The sequence below is a fragment of the Centruroides vittatus genome, unplaced genomic scaffold (genome assembly GCF_030686945.1).
Source record: "Centruroides vittatus isolate TY-2023 unplaced genomic scaffold, ASM3068694v2 contig_370, whole genome shotgun sequence".
Lineage (NCBI taxonomy): Eukaryota > Metazoa > Arthropoda > Arachnida > Scorpiones > Buthidae > Centruroides > Centruroides vittatus.
The window spans coordinates 629,442-652,086 of NW_027122193.1; the positions used below are offsets into that span (position 1 = coordinate 629,442).

General features: G+C 32.2%; 1 protein-coding gene across 2 annotated transcripts in view; it reads left to right on the forward strand.

Moving 5' to 3' along the window:
• LOC136975275 (MAM and LDL-receptor class A domain-containing protein 1-like) overlaps positions 1-22,645 on the forward strand; it is a 179,510-nt gene that overhangs the window by 126,962 nt on the left and 29,903 nt on the right. For both annotated transcript variants that reach the window (XM_067270309.1, XM_067270310.1), the window contains 8 exons: positions 4,706-4,839; positions 7,747-7,858; positions 10,913-11,047; positions 11,816-12,072; positions 16,756-16,846; positions 17,977-18,087; positions 18,187-18,437; positions 18,945-19,179. In XM_067270309.1, the coding sequence (XP_067126410.1) occupies positions 4,706-4,839; positions 7,747-7,858; positions 10,913-11,047; positions 11,816-12,072; positions 16,756-16,846; positions 17,977-18,087; positions 18,187-18,437; positions 18,945-19,179 (1,326 nt within the window). The remainder of the gene's footprint in view (positions 1-4,705; positions 4,840-7,746; positions 7,859-10,912; positions 11,048-11,815; positions 12,073-16,755; positions 16,847-17,976; positions 18,088-18,186; positions 18,438-18,944; positions 19,180-22,645) is intronic.

The following is a 22,645-nucleotide window of genomic DNA, read 5'->3' on the forward strand; positions in this document are numbered from 1 at the left end:
ATTGAAACATAATCTTCAGCTATTAATACAATTTGTTGAATACTAGAACCATCAAAAATTGTTAAAAATTTGTTCAAATATGGAAAATAATCATTATTTTGCATATTTGAACAAATTATATTATATTATAGCTGAAAGTTTTAATTGATACAATTATAAATTATCGTCATGAATTCAAATTTCTTCTGAGAAATCATTTCTGTTAAACACACATCTGCATACACACCAGAATATGATAAAAAAAATCACATTCTAGAATTGATAACTGGTGCACAGTTTAACATAATCTATCGTAATTTTTAGGGAAGATATGCCTCTATCGACAGCCTGGCAGGCTTTACTGGACAGCGATATTTAGTTTCCATTCTTATTTAAAGATGCTAGGCGAGCGCATGCACAGAAATTCCATTTTTCGAACTTCATCTTAATGTACGATTTTATATCTGGAATTTTATATTTGAATTTTATTTTCTCAAATGAAATTAGAAGATCCAGCTTAAGAAAACCTGACGAAGAGCCCAGAAGGGACTATGAACATGTTCGTTTTTATGAATTAGTTGAACTTCACACCAGTAGTGGTTCTAGAAAGTCATTTTTTACCATTTCTGTTAAATATTGTCTATTCTTTTTAATTATATTTCCAATAATAAATATTGTATTTCCTCAATTCTAAGATGCGCCATAACTTTGAAATCAAATTTTAATATTATTTTATAGAGGGGAAAATTTTTAAATAATGAATTATATTAATTAAGTTTTGTTAAATAATAAGTTAGAAAAATAATTATATTTTAACTTACCGTATTTTACGGACTATAAGACGCACCTGAATTTTGGAGGCAATTTTTCGAAGAAATAAGTGCGTCTTATAGTCCGTAAAATACGGTATATGTTCAAATTTTATATTCCTGATAACAATTTAGATGATTAAAAGAAAAAATACTCGAAATATGTTCATTATTCAAATTATTTGGTTTTAATGTACTTTATATCACAGAGCTTTTTATATTTCCATGTTAACAAACATGATTTTTCTATTCCAATATTTAAACATTTATATTCTTTATTGCTTTTATCTCATAAATATTATCTTCATTTTCAGTTTATGTTACAATTATAAAACCATACCCTTAATCTCACAATTCTTTGGGCTTATTATATATGTACAGTCTTTTTTATTATTTTTTAGTGCCAAAATGCATTTTACAGTGGCGTGCCGTGACATTTGATGATAGGGAAGCTGTGTTTCTGTAAGAAGCCGACTTACAGGGGCAATCAATTAATTGCGCGTCAGGGCCCGTTCGCATTCGTTTGTTCGATAAGCCAGTAAAAACCGCATACTTTTTTAAATGTATTTTTAATAGATTATCCGACGTACTTAATAAATAAGAAAGTTCAATATAATTACCTCCGTTATTAGATTCAATAAATTCCCTACGCCCTCTAAATGCCAATTCTCGCTTCGAGATAAAACATATAACGTCTATCAATTTAGATATATCTATTAATCGTAATTATCTCGTTATAATTTTCAATATTTATTTTATATTGTCTACCAATGTTAAATTCTATTCCTCTTTGATTTCCAAATTGCTTCAATTTTACGAAAGAATCGTCATTCGTCATAAATTTTATCGTCAAAATGTCGACATTTTTTTGTTGACGTATTTATATTTAATTTAGGCATCGGTCTTTCTCTTTTAATAATGTTTTCTTTTTCATTATATGGTCTTGAACCAAAACTTTTTTAAAATAAATTTTTGAATCACTAGCCACGATATAAGGGCTAAAATTAAAATTATACAAAACTTACTTGGTAAAACAAAATATGTGATGAATATACATGCTTAGTAAAAAAAAATTCTTCAATTGTATGAATATACTTTTAAAGAAACTTATAATTAAATATAACTTTATGAAGAAACGTACATAAAAATAACAAAATATTCTTTACTTTTTAAATCTTAAAACAATCCACTTACAAGTTAGTAAAATAGCTCCCTACGAGTGGCTAATGAATGAAATCAGAGACGGTCCAGGTAGGTGTGTGTGTGCCAAATCCCGAGGGTGCCGATACCGGTCAATGTCAAATGCCTCTTTTGTCACATCACTAGTATATCTCAAAGGACGCGACAGGGTTGTTGTAGATTTGAAACGTTTCTCACCATAGCTGTAAAAATCTAAATATGTTAAACTTAACAGATTGTCCGTCGTTCGTTTTCTAACTAATTCGTTTTAGGACCGAGTGTTCACGGAAATTTCCAAAATTTACAACTTTTCGGTCACTCTCATTGAACTGGAAAAATTTCTGTCTTTATTACGTCTAATATTACAAAGAGATCAGACCCCGCTGTACTCGGCAAGAGATTGGTTCGGTTAAGCTTCTGTTTAAGTAAAATTTCGGCTCTTTCATCAGGGTTTTATGTATGTTTCTAATTCCCTGATCACTTAACTTATTTAACTACTACTTAAGTAGAAATAAGTTGAAAGCGGTTACTTTGTACCTGAATATCTGTAGTCTCGGGAAAACAGTGGAAAGACAAATTTTTATGACAACGGATATATAAATCGTAAATTTAAGGAAAATAAATTCTAGAGCTTTTTTTTGTACCATTGTACGTCTCATTCATTATATTTGGTTGTAAATGATGCTGCCAAAGTAACAGTTAATTTTTTAACACTGTACTATAATTGTACACGTTTTTTCTGCATCCCCTTACAGATGGGACGTACTAAATCGTAATATCACCGGTTTAACATTGAAATCTGTAAGTAATAAGATGGGAGAGCAGAATAAACGCAGAATAAATATATCAAATATTTTAATGGATTTTTTTTTAAAACTCCTGTCAACTATACAGAACTATCGTAAAAACGTGCCAGTAAATTCCTATCGGTTGGGTTAAGTTATAAATCTAGTCTAGGGTGAGCAACCGTTTTTATAACATGGGCCAGAATAAATTTTACGTTTTTTCCGCGGGCCGTAGTAGTCAATTGACGCCTTCTTGTGACTCGTAATTTTTTTAGTCTGCAAATATGAAATAAATAAATAAAAAGTTAATTACTACATTTATTTCTCTTATCGTTTTTGAAAATTACAAAGAATTGGAAAAATAACTATTAATTAGTTATTTTTCCAATTTAATAATCTATTAAAGATCTCGCGAGCCGGATAGAAACTTTTCGTGAGCCGTAGCTGGCCCGCGGGCCGGGGTTGCCCGCCGTTGATCTAGTCTACTCGTGATTCACGTAATCGGGCGAGAGCGGCCGAATATCTAGCAGGCAGGCGGCTAAACAGCCCACAACTGGTCCGGGATATAAAGTCGGACTCTTTACGCTGTGTCGCTTCTACCAGCTAAACCGTGACGTTGGTGCTCTGTAAAGCGCATGCGCCAATGCCTATAATCTGGCTGATTAGAAACTGACCCGGTTTCGACATTCCTTCTGCCACTGAATTATTCGAATATACAATAGCAATCTTATCGTTTTTTTTTCACATGTAGTATAGAAATGTTGTAAAAGATACATAATGCAGTTATAATAAAATATTAATTTTAATTAATTCAAAGTACGTTAAAATATGAAAATTTATATTTTATAAAATACAAGGGAAGGTCATTGGAAGGTGGAAGCGGCACTTCCATTGCTTCCAATGACGGCACGCCACTGGCATTTTAGACTTTTCATCCCTCTTCAGTTTGCACTTTATAAATACACTAGCAGGGAGGCTCGGCATTGCTCGGGCAAAAGTAACGATAGCAAAGACTAAGATTATTACGTTATAGTCGACCTTACCCGTTTTCGCAGAATGCAAGAATTGGGGTCCCCCTGTTTACAGACTAATTAGAGAATTTTCAGATAGTTCTAAAAATATGTTTGATTTCCCACAAAAACGAAAAAAACTGCATCTGCGTCTTGTACGTTCGCTTTCTCTTAACAATTCCATTGTTACGTAACACTTCCATTGTTGACATTTCCATTGTTACTTAATGCTTCCATTGTTGATGGAAGTGTTAAGCCTTAATCCTGTCCCTCTCCCCCGTGGGGAGGAATTTCGAAAAATCCTTTCTTAGTGTGCGTTCTCGTAACGTACCCTAACTGTGTACCAAATTTCAACTTTCAACTCCTAATCGTTTGGGCTCTGCGCTGATTATTATTGTTGTTATTATTATCAACTCGTCTCGATTATATATATAGATTTACAGATACAATTCTTGGTTCTTTTTTCTTCTTGGGTCTTTTTAATGAATTCTTGGGTCTTTTTAATGCATTTGTAAAACCACAACTGAACAAGAACAAAAAGTCTGAAATGCATTTTAGCACTAAAAATAAGAAAAAGGCTGTATAGGTATGATAAGCCTAAAGAATTGAGATTATTAATAGTATGGTTTTATAATTGTAACCTAAACTAAAAGTGAAGATTTAAACATTTAATTGATATATAATTAATATTTTTTTAAAAATGAAATTTTTATAATTAACTTTTTGCTTTTCAGAGTCATCGAGGATGACTCTGAAAAGCAAAAAGTTATTTTTAATTTAATCTGAATTAAAATATTTTAAATTATTCAATAAATTACGTAATGATTTGATTATCTACATATCAAAATTATGTAATCTTATTTAATCTTTTTATCAAATTTTAAATTAAACAAATAAAATTTTGAAACATTGTTTAAATATTGATATTTTAAATTGATTTTAGGTTATTTTCGGTTGAATGTGGTTAATTCAACTGACAAGACTGATAGTAAAATGTTTTTTGAGGTAACGTCAGCTCAAGGAAAGGAATGGATGAAAGCAAACATTCAAATTAGTAACTTTCCAGCAGGGTACCAGGTAATGCTGTTCAGTTTTATTTTGCTTTATTATTCAAATATAGTTTATTCTGTGATGAATAGAATTTTTTTAATATATCAAATAACAGTAGGAAGCAAAGTTCACCGAGAATGGCATTATTACTAGTTTTTTCTTGCTAGCACTTTCAACAAATTTATTTTCGTTGTCTTCGGGTGAATAAAACCTTTTAAATCAAACATAAATGTTCAAACGGAAATGGAACACATAATTTTAAACAAAAAATTTTGGATTAAAGTCATTACGAGCCAGCTACAAATTTCGAATGCATTCAATGTTGTGCGTGCAATGTTATACATATGATGTAATATGGCACACACGTGGATGCCGGTCCACGCACTGTGGTGCGAGAGATGATATGAATTGCTGTTTAACTATTTGTATAGGGCAACCCATATGTTGGGCAGGTCAAGAGTAGGAGTGTCGCACATTTCCAAGGTTGTTTTGAGTAGCGATTCCCATATAAAGAGGAGTTTTCGGTCGCTGCAGACACTGTTCGTCGTCTTCGGGCAAAAATTTTTTGCCTGAAAAAGACAAAAATAAATTCGTCGAAAGCACTGGCAAGAAAAACTAGTAATTACACCGTTCTCGATGAACTTTGCTTTCTATTATTCATCACTTGATGTGAGTATCAAGCGAAATTATATATCAAATAACAATACAACAATATGATGATTAAATGCCACACAGTTACGCATGAATAATATATTCAAAATATAATGAAGAACAAGTGAATTTATATTACAGAATTTTTTCAATAATCAACATGAATATAATTGCTATTAAAATGTAGCACAGTGAAATTTTTCTGTATTTTGATATAAAGTTAAAAAGTACTTATCATTACAAATTTTCATTTTATCATAAGAAATTTACAATTGTCAATTATGTCTTCTTTATTAAACAGACTTTATTGATTCATCATAAGTAAATAGAACAGATTTAAACAAGAATATAATCCTCCTCAATTTCTATAACTTTCTTTCATTTCATCACCAAATTCTGGATTATTTTCTTAAAGAAGTCAGCAGTCATTGATTGCAGCTTTGTTCGGAAAGCTGATGTAGAACCCAAATGCCTTAGAATATGCCAATTTCTTGCAGTGTTTTTGTACTGTCTCGTAAGAACACCTCCAAATCTGTCTTGAGTTTACTTCTACAAGAGTTACCAAGATGTCATTATACACTTGCATTGGGGAAGCTCCACATGGGTGATTTTAAAGGCTGACATCCCCAAATAGAAATTTTTTTAACCATTCACTTAGTGTAGTTTCATAGATGTCAGTGATGTTTTTTGTAGCTTGAGCTGTATTTGACTCTTTATAGAACTCAAAAAGCCTCAAATGTCTGATGTGTATTTCATCAAAACTTATTGCGGTTTGAATCATAACATGAAATAACCGTAAAACGAGTAGAAAAATGAAACGCTCCTGTCTCAATGTACCCATTTCATAGTTGAAACCAATAACCAATAAGTGAAACCATTTGATACACACAGACTTAAACAACTTCTATATAATGTAAACTTTTAATGAAAACGAACATTGGTCATTTTTATATTTTAAAATTTGTATTTATATTACTTTATACTATAAAAACCTGAAGTTTTTTTAAAAGTATATTGTCACAGAGAAAATAAAAGTAAACAGTTTTCTAAGAATAAAACTGAGGTTATTAAATACGTTAAAGAATACAAAATGAAAATATACCAAACTACTTCATAATTGTAAATCAAAATTATTTGCTTCTACAGCGTTTAAGACGATAAACAAATCTTAGACATGTTGAATTCAAACTGGCGCAAAAATTAAAATGATTATGTGGTTGAACCTAATTTGTCAAGTGCGCCACCACCGCATAAAAATTTTACTTAGTGACAATATTAATTCTCATTAAAATTTGTAAAATAGACATGTATTTCGTGAAATAATTTTTCTTCATTTTTTGTTTAATATCAATACTCGATTTGTAATTGATTTCTTTGAATACACTGACTGAAATTATGCTCAAAGTAAAAATTTCAGAAAAATAAATGTGATCGGGGGTTAATAGTTTTAATATGTAGAAATGGCGATTTCCATGCCTACTAGTTTTTTTGTGGGCATTTTTCATCCAAATGACTTGATGGTCTGCAAATCTCTATGGTTTTGAATGCTTGTCTCTGTGAGATCGGGCCCTCCATAAGCGGGCATGCAAGGCGTGCACTGTATGCGGGCGGCACGTCCGGGGGCGGCAAATTGGTATTGCCGGCAAGCTCGGCGTAGGTAGTCATCGTTAAACGGGGGCGGCATAATCGGTATTGCACACAGGTGCTCAAACAGCTAGTGTCGCTGCTATGTGAGATAACCTGGGCACTATGACCTTCAACAATTTAAATGTTTTCATGGCTTTATTTTGTGACCAAAATATATAGAAAAATCATTTTCTGATCTTTCTAAGAAGCACCTGATCCCCAATTTTATTTATTTCCAGGTGAACTTTCACATTAGTCCATATGTTTGCAAAGTTTGAAGTTCTCACTTTGCAGTATTTGAGATATTGTTCTGTAAACAAAACAATATCTCAAATACTGAACAACATAAGATATTGAGATTTGGCACATGCAAAGAAAATGCATTACAGGACTCTTCAAAATTGGCAAATTTGAGGAATAGCAATTACATACAGTATAATAATGCATGAAAAATCAGCTGGAAATCACCGCTTGTATGATTGTGTGTTAAAAAAAAAAAAGCTGCATATGATCTCGGGTTAAGTTCTATAATTATAATCAAATGAATTTATAAAGAAAGTAAACATAATAGTGATATTACATGTAGGCATCTTTTTTCAAAAAATGTTACTTTATTTATGTAAATTAGTATATTTCTAAATATTTTTGTTCAATTAGCTCGAGATAGTTGCCTCCCCAAGAAGAAGTTGGTTGTTTGGATCATTTTCGGATGTTGCTGTTGATGATATTCGATATGTACACTGTAATCCAAGAATAAGTTATGGTTTAAGTAAGTAATAAAAGTTTTTAAAATGCTTATTTAGTGAATTTTATATTTATGGAATTATTTTATAATGAACTGTATATGAAAAGTGTATAATAATATTGTAACACTTGAAACATGTTATTTAACAATGCTTAGAGCGCTGTTGTCCTATTGTATCATTTTTCTATAGCATTATTTAGTTGTGAGGCTCTGACAGGTTTGAACCCCTCATAAAAATTCAGATTAAAATACTTTTGAAAGAAAACAAGATAAAAATAATTATTGTATAAATATGTAATCAAAATTTTAGAACAAAAATTTAAAAAATATACAATAGAGACGGAATAAAAATATAAAATTAAAATATACAAGAGAATAAATAAAAATAAACTAAAAAATATAATATACATAATAAATCTTCCCATAACTGATTCTAGCATGAGTTTTCAGTGAATTTTTTAATCATGTATTTCCACGCCGACGACAGGCTCTCAGCATCTCTCGCATTCAAACACCCTTCCCGTAGCCTACTCCTATATATTTCAATCTTCTCCGCTGTCATTGATAAAGTGGGGGAAGATACTGGTTTTATAATCGTTGCCTCGTCCCATTTTACTATCGAACCTTGGACTTGCGACATTTGTGACAAAACCGTGGTATTGGATCCTTTTTTTACGTTATACCGATGTTCTTTTAGCCTTACTCCTAAGCTCCTGTTGGTGACGCCGATGTAGTCTTTCTTAACATCTAGCTGGATGTTTTCATAAGGAACTTTATAGACCCCTGGTTTCTCTTCTGTCTTTATTCTATCCTTATCATTTCTGGCGTGGAAATACTTGATTAAAAAATTCACTGAAAACTCATGCTAGAATCAGTTATGGGAAGATTTATTATGTATATTATATTTTTTAGTTTATTTTTATTTATTCTCTTGTATATTTTAATTTTATATTTTATTCCGTCTCTATTGTATATTTTTTAAATTTTTGTTCTAAAAATTTTGATTTAAATATTTATATTCTATACATGGAACGTTTCTGTTCCATTATCGTTTTTTAGACCTGAAGATTGGCCTGTTAATCAGTTGAAGCAGTTTAAGTAAGTAATAAAAGTTTTTAAAATGCTTATTTAGTGAATTTTATATTTATGGAATTATTTTATAATGAACTGTATATGAAAAGTGTATAATAATATTGTAACACTTGAAACATGTTATTTAACAATGCTTAGAGCGCTGTTGTCCTATTGTATCATTTTTCTATAGCATTATTTAGTTGTGAGGCTCTGACAGGTTTGAACCCCTCATAAAAATTCAGATTAAAATACTTTTGAAAGAAAACAAGATAAAAATAATTATTTTTGTATGAAAAATGTAATGCAAACATAAACATGGAAGGTGTTCTAAGATCAATCATCCCCATAAGGAAGAAAATGCACTGTCTGTTGGCATTAAATTTATTTACTTGATGCATAAATACACACAAATACTTTTGACATTTTAAAATGTCATCTTAAAGTGAAGAAAGAATGTACAAAATTTTGTATATTCTTTCTTTGCATTGAGGAAAGACAGTACATTTTCTTCCTTGTACTATTTGGCATCATATGTCAGTATACAAAGTTTTTATAACTATCCCCAGTATCCCCAGTTGAGATCAAATTAAATGTCGATTTTGACCTTTCCCATAGTTGAGATCAAATTAAATGTCGATTTTGACCTTTCCCATAGTTGAGATCCCATTACTCTTAGCAATGAGTGACCAACCACAGAAAAAGTGAGAACAAGGAAGAGGAACCAAACAAAATGAACTTTAAGGACAGAAAATAATAAAAACTTTAAATTTCAAGGACATAATGGCTTCTGAAAATTTTAAGTGTCAGATTATTTGTTGTATGTATGTCTTGTGGCTATCTTTGTCTCCATCTCCCTTCCTTGGATCGACATCTTCCCATCATCAGAAGTTGACTGCATCATCCTGGAACTGTCAAGACATTGAAAGAACTTTCATTTGCAAACCAGGGTCACTACTTCTTTTGGAACTATTATGGAAAGGAGAGGAAGATCCAAAGACCACTATCAACTTTGAGCTTTCAAGATTACGGAAGTTTTCTTAGCTCCTTTTATGTCAAAAAAAGTGGTTTTTTGTGTCTATCTCAGTGCCAGTCACGCCCACTGACCCTCTGTCCATCTTGACCATTGCACCTTATTAGCAACCCTACATATTAATGAAAAACGATCGTTAAAATTTCTAGATGCCAAAAAATAATTACAAACAACAGCCTGAATTATGAGTGCAGGTGTTATTGTTTTATAAACAATCTTCGAGCAGAGTCGACAAAGAGATATCAGATGGACAACTCGAATCAGACCTTTCCCGCGACCCGAGACGGTCTTGTTTTGCACCTGGAGACAGGGGAGAGACCAATCAGAGAAAAGAGAAAGGGGACAAGAAACCAATCAAAAGTACGGATGATGGGAGAAGACGTATAAAAATTGGGACTTAAGGTCAAAAGGGATTCTCTCTGACAGTCTCCTCTAACCGTTCCCTGGAGATAGTTCACCCGTGTGCTAGTGTGGAAATTTGTGTCGCCTAGAGCACCGCAGCGATTCTCATCCTGTCAACAACGCCCAAGGACTAGAACTTGTTCACCCCGGGGCCTCTACAGACGAAGGACCGAGGAAGTAGAACTATAGGCCTGATGTAAGCTACAGACAAAAAAACGGTTTTAAATTGTAAAACACTTGTTTTTCATTTGCCTCCTTTGCCACAGTCCATATACATGGTTTCCCTTGGACTCATCCTGACGCAGGATTGATTTTATCCCCGTTTAGTCGGCAAATCTTACATTTGATCTATTAGATAACAGAATTAATCTTCTTAATTGAAAGTTTTGATAATGTAGAAGAATTTTAATTAATATTGGTAATTCTCAAATTTTTCTTTTTTATTTTATAATATAACACTCTTTAAAGTAAAATTTTACATTACCATATTACACATTTTATTCTACAGTTTGCGGAACTGGACATCGATTAAAAAAAATTAGTTTAATCTTGAATGATTTTAATATTTTCAGATTTAAATTGTACATTTGAAGAAGAAGAATGTAATTGGTATAAAAAAAACGAAGGAACCGATTTTGAATGGAGGTTGGGAAGAAGTTCTAGAAGCGCTTTTGATAATGGACCAAAAAGTGACCATAGTGGTAGAGGTTAGTCATTACTATTAAAGATTTAATTTAAAATTTAAAAATGTATCATGATTATTGGATAACTTTTTTACAATATAATCTATTGTATTTTACGGACTATAAGACGCACCTGAATTTTGGAAGCAATTTTTCGAAGAAAAAAGTGCGTCTTATAGTCCGTAAAATACGGTATAACCAATAAAATATAAATGAATATAAATTATTATTTATATTTAAATTATAATTGATGTTATATTTATAACATATGCTATAGGCTATTTAATCTTGCTTTAAAACTTTATAACTGTATATTATAAAAGATGCAGAAATCTAATATTGAAAATAAAAATTTAAATAAGAATAAAGCAATTATCAAGATAGTAATAATTCACTTAATAATCTGAATTTTAACGTTAAAACCGTACCTCAAACTGGAAAAGTATGAAAGGTATGGTTCTACTGTCAATTGTTCTAGTGTTAATACTTTAAACTAATTTTTAACTTTGAAAATGAATGTATAACATTTAAAATATAAACCCTATAAAGAATTTAAAATCAATATTTCCCAACAACAACAACAGTAATGCTCATTCTATGAATCTTTTCCAAGATGAACTGTCTTAAGTTATCATAATATTATTTGTGAAACAAGTTTTTCTTTATGCTATATAATTAATACTATATTAATTTTTCTTTGTAAACTGACTTTTAGAATACTCTGTATTTTCACAATATATTAAAATTACCATTTAAACTCATTGTAAACACACAACCTTTCTGTTTTTATAGGTTATTATATGTTCATTGGTGGCGGTAGAGTTTATAAACGTGATGGAAGAGCCCATTTGATTTCGCCACCTCAAAATTCAACTACTACTGGACGTTGTTTAATTTTCTGGTACCATATGTTTGGAAATTTAGTTGGTACTCTAAATATTATTGTAGATACAGCAAATGGAAATGATACAGTTTGGTCACGATCCGGATCACAGGCACATTCTTGGAAAATGGCTCAGAGAACAATAAAAAGCAGTTATAATCATACGGTTAGTACATATTTCAATAGTAATTCATATTTTATCATGTTACATAGAAACAGTGCCGTAACTAGGGCAGTGCCTAGGCACGGGGTGCAGACCCTTGGGGGGTGTAGAAATGACCTGGACCAAGTTTTATATCGTAGTTTTGGGGCGTAGTTACAGAAGCTCGCACCGGGTGCATAAAAGACTAGTTACGACGCTGCATAGAAAATAATATTTTTAAGTATTAATATAAACAATAATCAACTGAAAGTATTTACAATGCATTGAACATCTTTTTTAAAATGTGTGTGTATATATATGTGTGTGATTTTTTTAGCTAGTGTAAATTTAAAAATTTTATAGAACTTAAAATCAAAAATTATCACTGTAATTCCATCCCTGGGCCTCGAGCAATGCTCTGCTAATGTCATTGTCCATCTGTGTTGTGTTTCTTATATTACTTTTGATTATGAAATTTTTTTATCGGCACTTACCTTCTTTTTACCGTATTTTGAAGCGCACTTCTGTAATTTTTCCTGTTTATGAGATGAAATATTTGAATAAATTATCTTATTTATACATTCTTCAAATATTTCTTTTTTGCTTCAGTCAACTTTAACTTGCATAGTTGTAATTACTCTATGAGCATTTACGGAAATTCAACTTTCCAGTTCTATAGAATGCAGTTGTTAGGTAAAGGCTTAATTATATTAGGTATGTTTACTAACTACTTATCAGCATGTAAACTGTCAAAAGAGTAGATGAATCTATATCTAGAGTTAGGACATCTAGGCATTAAAAGCCATATAAATTGTTATAAAAATCATGCAAGTTATATGTTATAACTTGCATGAGTTATATATTAAGATGTTAAATTGTATATTAAATTAACTTATATGGTTGTACTGTACATGCCACATATATTGTATGACTTACATAAGTGATATGTTAAATTACGTTTTATAAGTTAACTTATAACTTTTATGGTTTTTATAAGTATTTATATGATTTTTAGTGCCTAGATGTCCCAGTTTTATTTAAAACACATTAGATTTTTTATTACATTATTTTTCTACATTTAGAATTATGAATCATAATAAAATATATTTATATTTTAGTCATAATTCTATTAATATTAAGTTTAAACAATGTAAAATAAATAATATTGTATATCAGTATAGAAAGATACTATTAATTATAACAATAATACACATTTTATATTCACTTTTAAGAGATTAGTATACAAGTAAACAATCTAGTAATTGACAAGCAATTATTTACTGTGACGTTGTCACAATGCCAGTCTGCAATGCTCTCCACCTCAAATTAGTGTCTTGCCCCTGTACATCACACTTTTCCTGATAACAACGGAGTCATGCCAGTCATCCATGTTACTTCATCCTGGAGAAAATTTTTGAATTGAAATCACATGACTTCCAGTCTAGATTAAAAGTTTGTATATAGTTAATTGGGGGTCTTTCGCCCCTAAGCTTTCCATATCTGGGGCCATATTCTGGTCACTTATCTCTCATCTCTTCTTTCAAGGACAAATGGCGTCAAAATGAGAGACAAAATTTGTCTCTCGGCGACAGTGGCAATTCTGGTCACTTTTAATGATCTCGTCTTTATACATCCACAAGAGCCGAATTATCGGGCTAGAGTTGGCTATAATAAATAAATAATTTAATAAGACAATTTCATCTCTCAGAGACAGTAGCAATTCTGGTCACTTTTAATGATCTCATCTTTGTTGATGACGTCACAATTCTACTAGGTTTATTATACATGTTTGGGTTATCTGCACGCACAACACAGTATAGAATTTTAACCAATAAAATTGTAAAATTTTCGAAAATGCAGAGTACGTAATTATAGATCACATGGCAAGAAAAGCATGTGTTCAAATAAAGCACGTAATTTTGACAAAGTTATGTTTTTTTGTTTTATAACATTTTTACAGATTGTAATGTCAATTTGTCTCTTAACAAATAAAAATTTTAATAACCTAAGTTAGAAAAACGTGCATACTTAGATATTTTTTGAAATATTACCATCTAATTTTTCCTTAACTATCTAAATAAGATTAACATCATATTCTATAGTTGAGTAATAGATGTAGGATAATTAAAAAATGGAATTAGTGGCATTTCCGAGTAGGCACTAGAAAAAAATCAGAAGCATTTTCTCTCTCAAAATATTCTTTCCTGAGATAGAGAACGTCTTTAATATGACTGTACAGCGCAAGTAGCATCCAGTCCTCCTCATCGTATATAACAAAATTGAGACAAAAGATGAAAGATGAGTTTAAAGACAACTATCACTCATCTGTGAGAAATGAGAGAATCTTCGAGAGAAGAAGTCATCCAGAATCACGTTTGGAGAGACATGATGAGCCCTCGAGAGGTAAACAAATGATTAGCCAATCAGCAACCGGTTTGTGAGAGACGAGAGACGATGACCAGAATACGGCCCCTGGTCTCAACTTTCATCTATCTAATACCATTCTCAAGATTAAGGAAGGACAGACAACAATGAGAATTTCTAAGTCTACAATTTTTTAAAATTGCAGCCTAATTACACGAATCATGGTATGCATATTTGATCAGAGGGGGCGTAGGGGGAGGGAAGAAGTGTGAAAATGGATAGAGGAGTGGGTGACAGCTATTCTGGAATGTATTTCGAATCAACTTGTTACTCTATTTGTGATACTGTGATTTTGTTTGCTTATTATTTGTGTTACTGTGATGTCTGCTTATTATTTTGTTTTAACAATGTATATTTTTACTACTTTACTGTTTTACCAGTACCTCAGTTTATTATTGTGTATCAGCACTACCCTTTTTTATGTAAAATTTTTTATTTTATCACGTGTTTAATCTTTTAGATTAAACACACAATAAAATAGCACACCGCGATAAATAAACGATAATGTCCACGAAAAACCAAAAACGGTGCATTATCTCTTATAAATAAACTTGTCACAAACGTTTTTGAACATAAAAGTTCTTCATCAAGTGAAAAACGGACAAATTGCAGAAAACGTTCGATGGAACAGTTTTCGAAAGAGCTGTGCGAAAGATTCGAAACGAAACTCGTGCTGATGTCGTCATCGTTGCGCATGGGTGGAAGTAGAAACTTTTCTGTAGTGTCATCCATCGTATATGAGCGTTTGCCATGCGACGGATATCGATATATCGATAACTCCTCTTTGCTGTTAATACATTTCTTATCTCGGGCAGTTTTGTGTATATATATTGCCTCCATCCATCTCAAATGGTGTGTAAGGGGTGTGATGTGGATGATCTTGGCCTGGTCTAACATTGGCTGGATATCCAGATCTGTGGCGTAACATGCCAAAGTGGTAGTAAATCTCTGGTGGCGAATGTCCACTTTATGTTCTTTAATTCTCACTCCTAAAGATCGCTTTGTGGAGTCGATGTACAATAAATCTTCCTCGCATCTATAATCTTTCAGTGGGATGGCATACACTTCAGATAGCTTGTCTTGGTTGGGGGCATCCTTCACATTACATAGCAGCTGATATATATTAGGGCATCTTTTATAGGTGATGCTGATTTGCCTTTTTCTGGCAATCTCCAAATAAAGCTTCCTTAAATACAGATTATAGGTGAGCAGAATGGTGTCTTTATGATCCGTTGTTACTTGCTTCTGCGGATTGGTTTGCGTTGATAGTTGGGGATGACGCAATCTTTGGATAATTTACTTATAAGGTTATAGTAACCATGGCATTGAGCAATATTGAATAAAGTGTTAATCTCGTTTTTAAGAGCATGTCTTGTTGAAGAGTGGGTGTACGTCCGTTTTACTAAGGTGTTGAATGCTGCTAGTTTGTACTGTACAGGGTCACAAGAGCCTACGGGTATGTACAATTGGTCTGCAAGTGGTTTCCTGTATACCTCCGTGATGATCGACGTTCTTTTAACTATGATATTAACATCAAGGAAATGAGCGTGAGTATCATTCGCCTGTTCGAGGGCCAGAGTTACGCCGTAGCTGTTGTTATTGAATGAGTCGATGAATGCTGCAATGTCCGGCTTAGTCTTCCACAAGATGAGTATGTCATCCACATATCTCTTATAGAGCAGTATATTGTGGAGGTGGGTAGGAAGGATTTTATCTTCTAGTTGCCGTATTACCAGTTTGCACAAATCTCCCGCTACCGGGCTCCCCATTGGTACACCCCTTCCTTGCTTGTAGACTGTGCCTCTGAACTGAAAGAATGAGTTGTAGCATAGTAAGTGCACCATCTCTAATATTTGCTGGTGGAGGTTAGCATCACTGACTATTTTGAGCAGTAGATCTCTGATGGCACAAAATGCTGGTGGTAGCAGGATCGATGGGTACAATGATTTAAAGTCGAGTACTGTAAGGAATTGCGGGGGTGCCAATTTTATTTATATGAGATAACACTCTGTTTTTGGTTTTTTGTGAACATTATCGTTTAATAAAATAATGTTTTTCTAAGTCTAATTTGATGTTCTGTGGTGGTATAATAAGTCTAGCAGTAAAGCTAATCTTAGTGCTCACAAGCCATTAAGAAAATGCTTCACGATACTAAAAGATTATGCTTATATACAATTAGCCTATGTGATCATTAATATTTTGATGATGGAATTCAAATTTTTGATGGACTATATTTTAATATAAATATACTTCTTTTCATACTTCTTTTTTATACAATTTCAGATAATTTTTGAAGGAATAATGGGAAGTGATACTAATAAAATAATTGCTATTGATGACATATCATTCTGGGAAAAACCATGTCCTCCTGCAGGTAAGAAATAATTATATTTATTTTCATTTTAAATATATTAGAAAACATAAATTGAACGGTTTAATTTTGTAATTGTATTTTAATTACAAAAAATTACCATGGTTCTAGTTAAATGTCAATGATTTATCATATTGTTTAGAGTATAATAAAAATATATTATTGTATACTAAAAAATATAAAATTAAGTACCATAAATCCTCTAATAGAGGCCTGAGTATCTATTGGTCAGAGTATTCTTAGCCCATGGATGATAAATCATGAAAATTGTTGATATACAACCAGCAGTTCAATTTGATTTACCTGGAAATTGCAAAGGCCAATAATATCAATGTAGCCTTCAGAAAAAACCCTCCAGTATTCCCTACTGAAGAATAATGATTCTATCGAGGACTTTCTCTTGGGTGTTTACTCCTGGTCATCCACACCATCCTCAGATAGCAAATGGAATACATTGGTGCCATAACACCTGCTCAAACAATGTTTTAAAAGAACATGTAACCTTAATAGAAAAGGGGCATTACAAGACTGCAATCATCTCTCATACACCTTGAGAAGCTAGAGATATATAATAGGGTTTTATAAGAAAAGTAAAGCCATAAATTTCAAAGATAGCAACACCCTCTTTCTAGCGTGGAGATATCTACTGGATGTCCAGCAATAAATACTAAATGTAACATCAACAACCAATCAAATGATATTTCTTCCTTTAAATTATGATGTTTGGTTCACCTACATCAGGGTTTCTCAATAGGGTCAGTATTGACTCCTTAGGGGTCAACGAAAGCTTGAGGGAGTCAATGAAACATTGTAAATATAAAAAAATTTATTTAAAAATATTAAAAGTTTTAGTTTTTCCTCTCAAATAAACGTAGATAGATGTCTTTTATAAATTATTTAGGAGACTTAGTAGTATAAATATGATTAATTAATTATTAACGAGATTGCGGCCACTGACGTTCCAAAAGCCATTGTCAAACTTCTAGACTTACAGGAAGGCAGCTCCGAACGTCCGACGTACACGGTTTTGCATTGAAAACTTCAGCCTCAACCTCGCTATTAAAATATTCATTTTTTACTTTTTTATATTAATACTTTGATATTTTATGTTTTAATTTGAATTAATATTTCAGTTGAATGTGATTTTGAATTGGATTCGTGTGATATGGAAATGAAAGGCTGGGAAATACGCAAAGGAAACAATAGCATTCCATCAAAAGATCATTCAACTAATACAAGTTCAGGTAAAATATATTTAACAGTTTCAATAGTTCTCGATAAAAATTGTTAAAATATTAAAAAATTGACATCAAATTGAAACGTTAATAATGCATTAATTACAGGTCAGTATGCAGTGCTGACGAAAGAAGAAGGATGGATTACCAGTCCACTTTATGCTGCAAAAATGGCCAACCACTGTCTTCGTTTTTGGTATTTTCTCGAAGGCAAACGTACCGACATATTAGAAGTTCTTAAACTAACTTTTAAACCAAAAACTACAATTTCAATATGGAAAGAAACTGGAGATTCAAATTATTTGGGTGAATGGTTGTATAGTATGATCACTGTAAACATGAATGCTTCAGAAACTCAGGTGAAATTAATATTTTCAATTGTTAATTTCTTAGTAAATATTTATAAAATTAGATAGATTTATATGCTGTTATAGATACGAAATGAAATGTAATGTTGAATACAATAGTCAAAATAACAATAGTAACTATTCATTCTCGGTTATTACAATGTCAAACTTTTTATTTATTTATTTAAATGCTTTCAAAAACATCTTCTATTACGTATTTGACAGAACACTCCTAAAAATAGAATGATAATTACCCGAAAACACTTAAGTAATTGAAAAACTGAACATTTATGTCTGAAGCTAAATACTTAAAATTATCATTTTCGTGAATATTTTTAAGAGTTATCCCATATTAACAAAAAAATAGTAATAATTTCATACTGAATATTAGTTTTTAATGACATCAATTTAATTTATATTGCATCAGAGTATAAAAGCAACGTGATTAAAATTTAATGAATACCATCAAAATTGTTTTTCCATACTTTTTTTACATTTCATTTTTTAAAATAATTTCAGATAATGTTTCATGGTGTAAAGAAATTGAGTGAAAGTGTCATAGCTATTGACGACGTGACATTTTTGGAAGGCACTTGTCCTCCGCCCGGACATTGTAATTTTGATGCCGATATGTGTACTTGGAGAAATCTTCCTTCTCCATTTAGTATGGGAGGAAGCTGGTTAAGGGTATCCGGTTCGGAATCAGGTTCTCGTTACGACTTACCCGTTGACCATACCACAAATAGTTATGATGGTAAGTCATTTGCTTAATGATTTATTGTATAAGATATATAATTAAATTTTAACACTATTTATCCTATTTTATCATCATCAGCATTATCCATTCAATTGAAGTTGATTTTTGATCATTTTGTGAATTAATCTCCTCCATTTGGTCCTCTCACATCATCCTTACATTCTCCAATGCTCTTTTTAGTATTCAACTTTATGGTGCCTAATAAATGAGTTTATGGGTGCCCGTTTCTTCTATGTCTGTTGATCTTACTAATCAAAATAAGTTTCTCAAGCAAGTTACTGTGCATGATATGATCATAATAAGACAATTTCTGCTTAATGATTTTGGCTTCTAGTGAAGACTTAGACTTGATCCCATCTAAACTTCTTTGTTAACAATTTGTGCTCTCCAGGGAAATTCATTTCTAGCACCAAAGTTCAAAAGTATCAATTTTTCTTCTGTCTGCTTTATTAATTGTCCTTGTTTTACAGCTATAGATAACAATGGGAAAGACAACTGCATTGACTAACCAGGCTTTAGTTAAAATGCTAATGTCTTTATTTTTCCAGATGGAATTCATGCTCACCATTGAACTCCATCCAAGAGCTAATCGTCTTTTAATTTCAGGTGTTGTGTTTCTGTCAATGTTAGAACCAAGGAAAGTAAAATCCTTTCTTTCCTTGGTTCCTTGGTAAAAACCCCATCTTCTCACTTTCTTTTTTAACTTTCAAAACATAATCTTCATTAAGTATTATACAGGGTGAACATAAAGTCTCTATACATTTCTGTGAAAACAAATTTATTAAACATTTATCATATACACTGCAACATGTATCACATTAGGATCACAAATCAGTACATCTCTATGTGATTGCTCTCCAAGCCTAGGCACAGCCGCCAGCGTTCTTCCACAGACTGAAACACGCTGTTCAACATAGCTGGTGAAATTTTTTCGCCACTGCGTCTGTAATTCGTTGTTTCAACTGCAGTATGCTGTTAATCTTCACCTGGTACACCTGCGACTTGATAAACCCCCACGCAAAGAAATCTAAGGGAGTCAGGTCTGGTGAGCGAGGGGCCCACAGCCTTTGTGAACCATGACCAATCCATCTACGGGGAATGTTTTATTCAGGTAATCATGGACATCCAATGCAAAATGGGGTAGTGCCCCATCCTGCTGGAAAACAACTGAGTCCTTAATCCCATCTTGTACCAACTGTGGCTCCAAAAATTGTTCCAACATGTTGCGGTATGTGTGTTCGGTAACTGTTGTTTCTGCAAACATAAACGGTCCATAGACCCTGGTCTTCATGATCCCTAACCACACATTCACTTTTGGGGTACACCCCATTTTGCATTGGATGACCGTGATTACCTGAATAAAACATTCCCAGTAGATGGATTGGGCATGGTTCACAAAGGCTGTGGGCCCCTCGCTCACCAGACCTGACTCCCTTAGATTTCTTTGCGTGGGGGTTTATCAAGTCGCAGGTATACCAGGTGAAGATTAACAGCATACTGCAGTTGAAACAACGAATTACAGACGCAGTGGCAAAAAAATTTCACCAGCTATGTTGAACAGCGTGTTTCAGTCTGTGGAAGAACGCTGGCGGCTGTGCCTAGACTTGGAGGGCAATCACATAGAGATGTACTGATTTGTGGTCCTAATTTGATACACGTTGCAGTGTATATGGTAGATGTTTAATAAATTTGCATTTTCACAGAAATGTATAGAGACTTTACGTTCACCCTGTATAAAAGAATTTAAAACTATTTATATAATAATATAATTTTTTCATGTTATAAAACATTTTTATTTATTCGAATTCAATCTTTTTAATACATTTATATGAAGTATTTAAACGTAAATCAAGCTTAAAATCTAAAAATTGTAAAAATTCATTTAAAATATTTTTACAAATTTATGTTACTATCAATTTATCATTAATTTTACTAAATTTCTAGTATTTTTAAACTTTTATATTTTAGTTTTTAATGTTTTTAATAGAGATGCTTTACCAATAACTACATATTGGCGTATCCAGAATGCATCTTATGTTGGAATTGATTTTTCTTAATAACCAATGTTTCAATCTCTCATTTTTCTTTGCTTTTTTAATAGTCACTTTCAAAACATGAAAGATCAGAGAATTGATTTGTAAAGGTTATCAACATCAATATATTGGGAACATCCCAATACACTGATATATTGGTATGGTTATGATCTTTAGCTACTAAAAAAATAACTAAATAAAGGAAAGATCAGCTATCAGTTTGTAAAACTGACCAATTTTGATATATCGGGAACTTTCTAACATGCTAATATAATCAGTATCAAATTGGTATCGGTTCAGTTTTGTTACGGCGCTAGTTCTTACTATAGGTTTAGTTTTATTATTCTATTTTAGCAGTAATTAAAACCAATTTAAAGTCTACAATTTTTTTCTGTTTAATTATTAACAATTCGGAATAATTTATATTAGTGCCTTATTTCTTTTTTAAAACCTATTTTTGCTTCCTCCTAATTTACTTTTACATCTTTGTTAAAATCATCTGCTGAAAATACTTTGTCTTTCATTTTTTAATATTCCATATTTATTTTTCAGCTCTTTTTTATATTATTGTAGGAAATACTAAAAGAATACTGAAAAATATTATTTCTATAATTTTCTATATTGGAAATGATGATGATTTATATACAGTAGAGTGTCGTTTATCCGAAAGCCGATCAACCGAAATGTCGGTTAACCGAAAGTTTTCCAGTCGGACTGTGTCGTGCTGTTATGTTCGTGCGACAAATACAAAGTCCCGCGAGCGGAATGGTACAAATAAACACAGTTAGATTTTATTTTCGTCACAAAGTAATTTATTATCGCTTTGAACAGGTTCTTTTTTCTTTTGGATCCCAACGCTACAAATGGTTTCTGTACACACAGGTGTTAAAATTTGATCTAACAACAACGGATTAATTGAGCGCGACAACTATACACGGGGCAAAACTTAAAACTACTTCTTATACTACTTACAACTAAAAGAAGGGAGAAGAAAATAAGAATAGAATAAGACAAAGATGGAAATACTCGGGATTTTCTTGAGTTCGTAATCTTGGGTGGGACACCACTTCGGAGCTTTCCACGGAACGTTATTTCTCGTCCTTCCTGCAGACGTTTAGTATGATTCTTTCAATAGCTTCCTTCAAAGTTCTCTTATAGGAATTCCTTCCTATCAATTCCTTGGTTCCTCGTAGCCTCCAATTGTCTTACACTCGATCTGGAGCACTACCTCTTTTCAGTCCTTACACTTTGGAATTCGAGCCCAAACTCCTCTTTTAAAACCTTGTGGTCACTGATGTCCTCTCCCCTTTGTTCACCAGCCCCAGGGCCTTACTTCACCTTCTGTTCTACTGCACATTTCTTGGAATCGGTAATCCCATCCAAGGGACAGGGATTAAGAAAGATAAAATAAGAAAGTTCCAGAAGGAAAT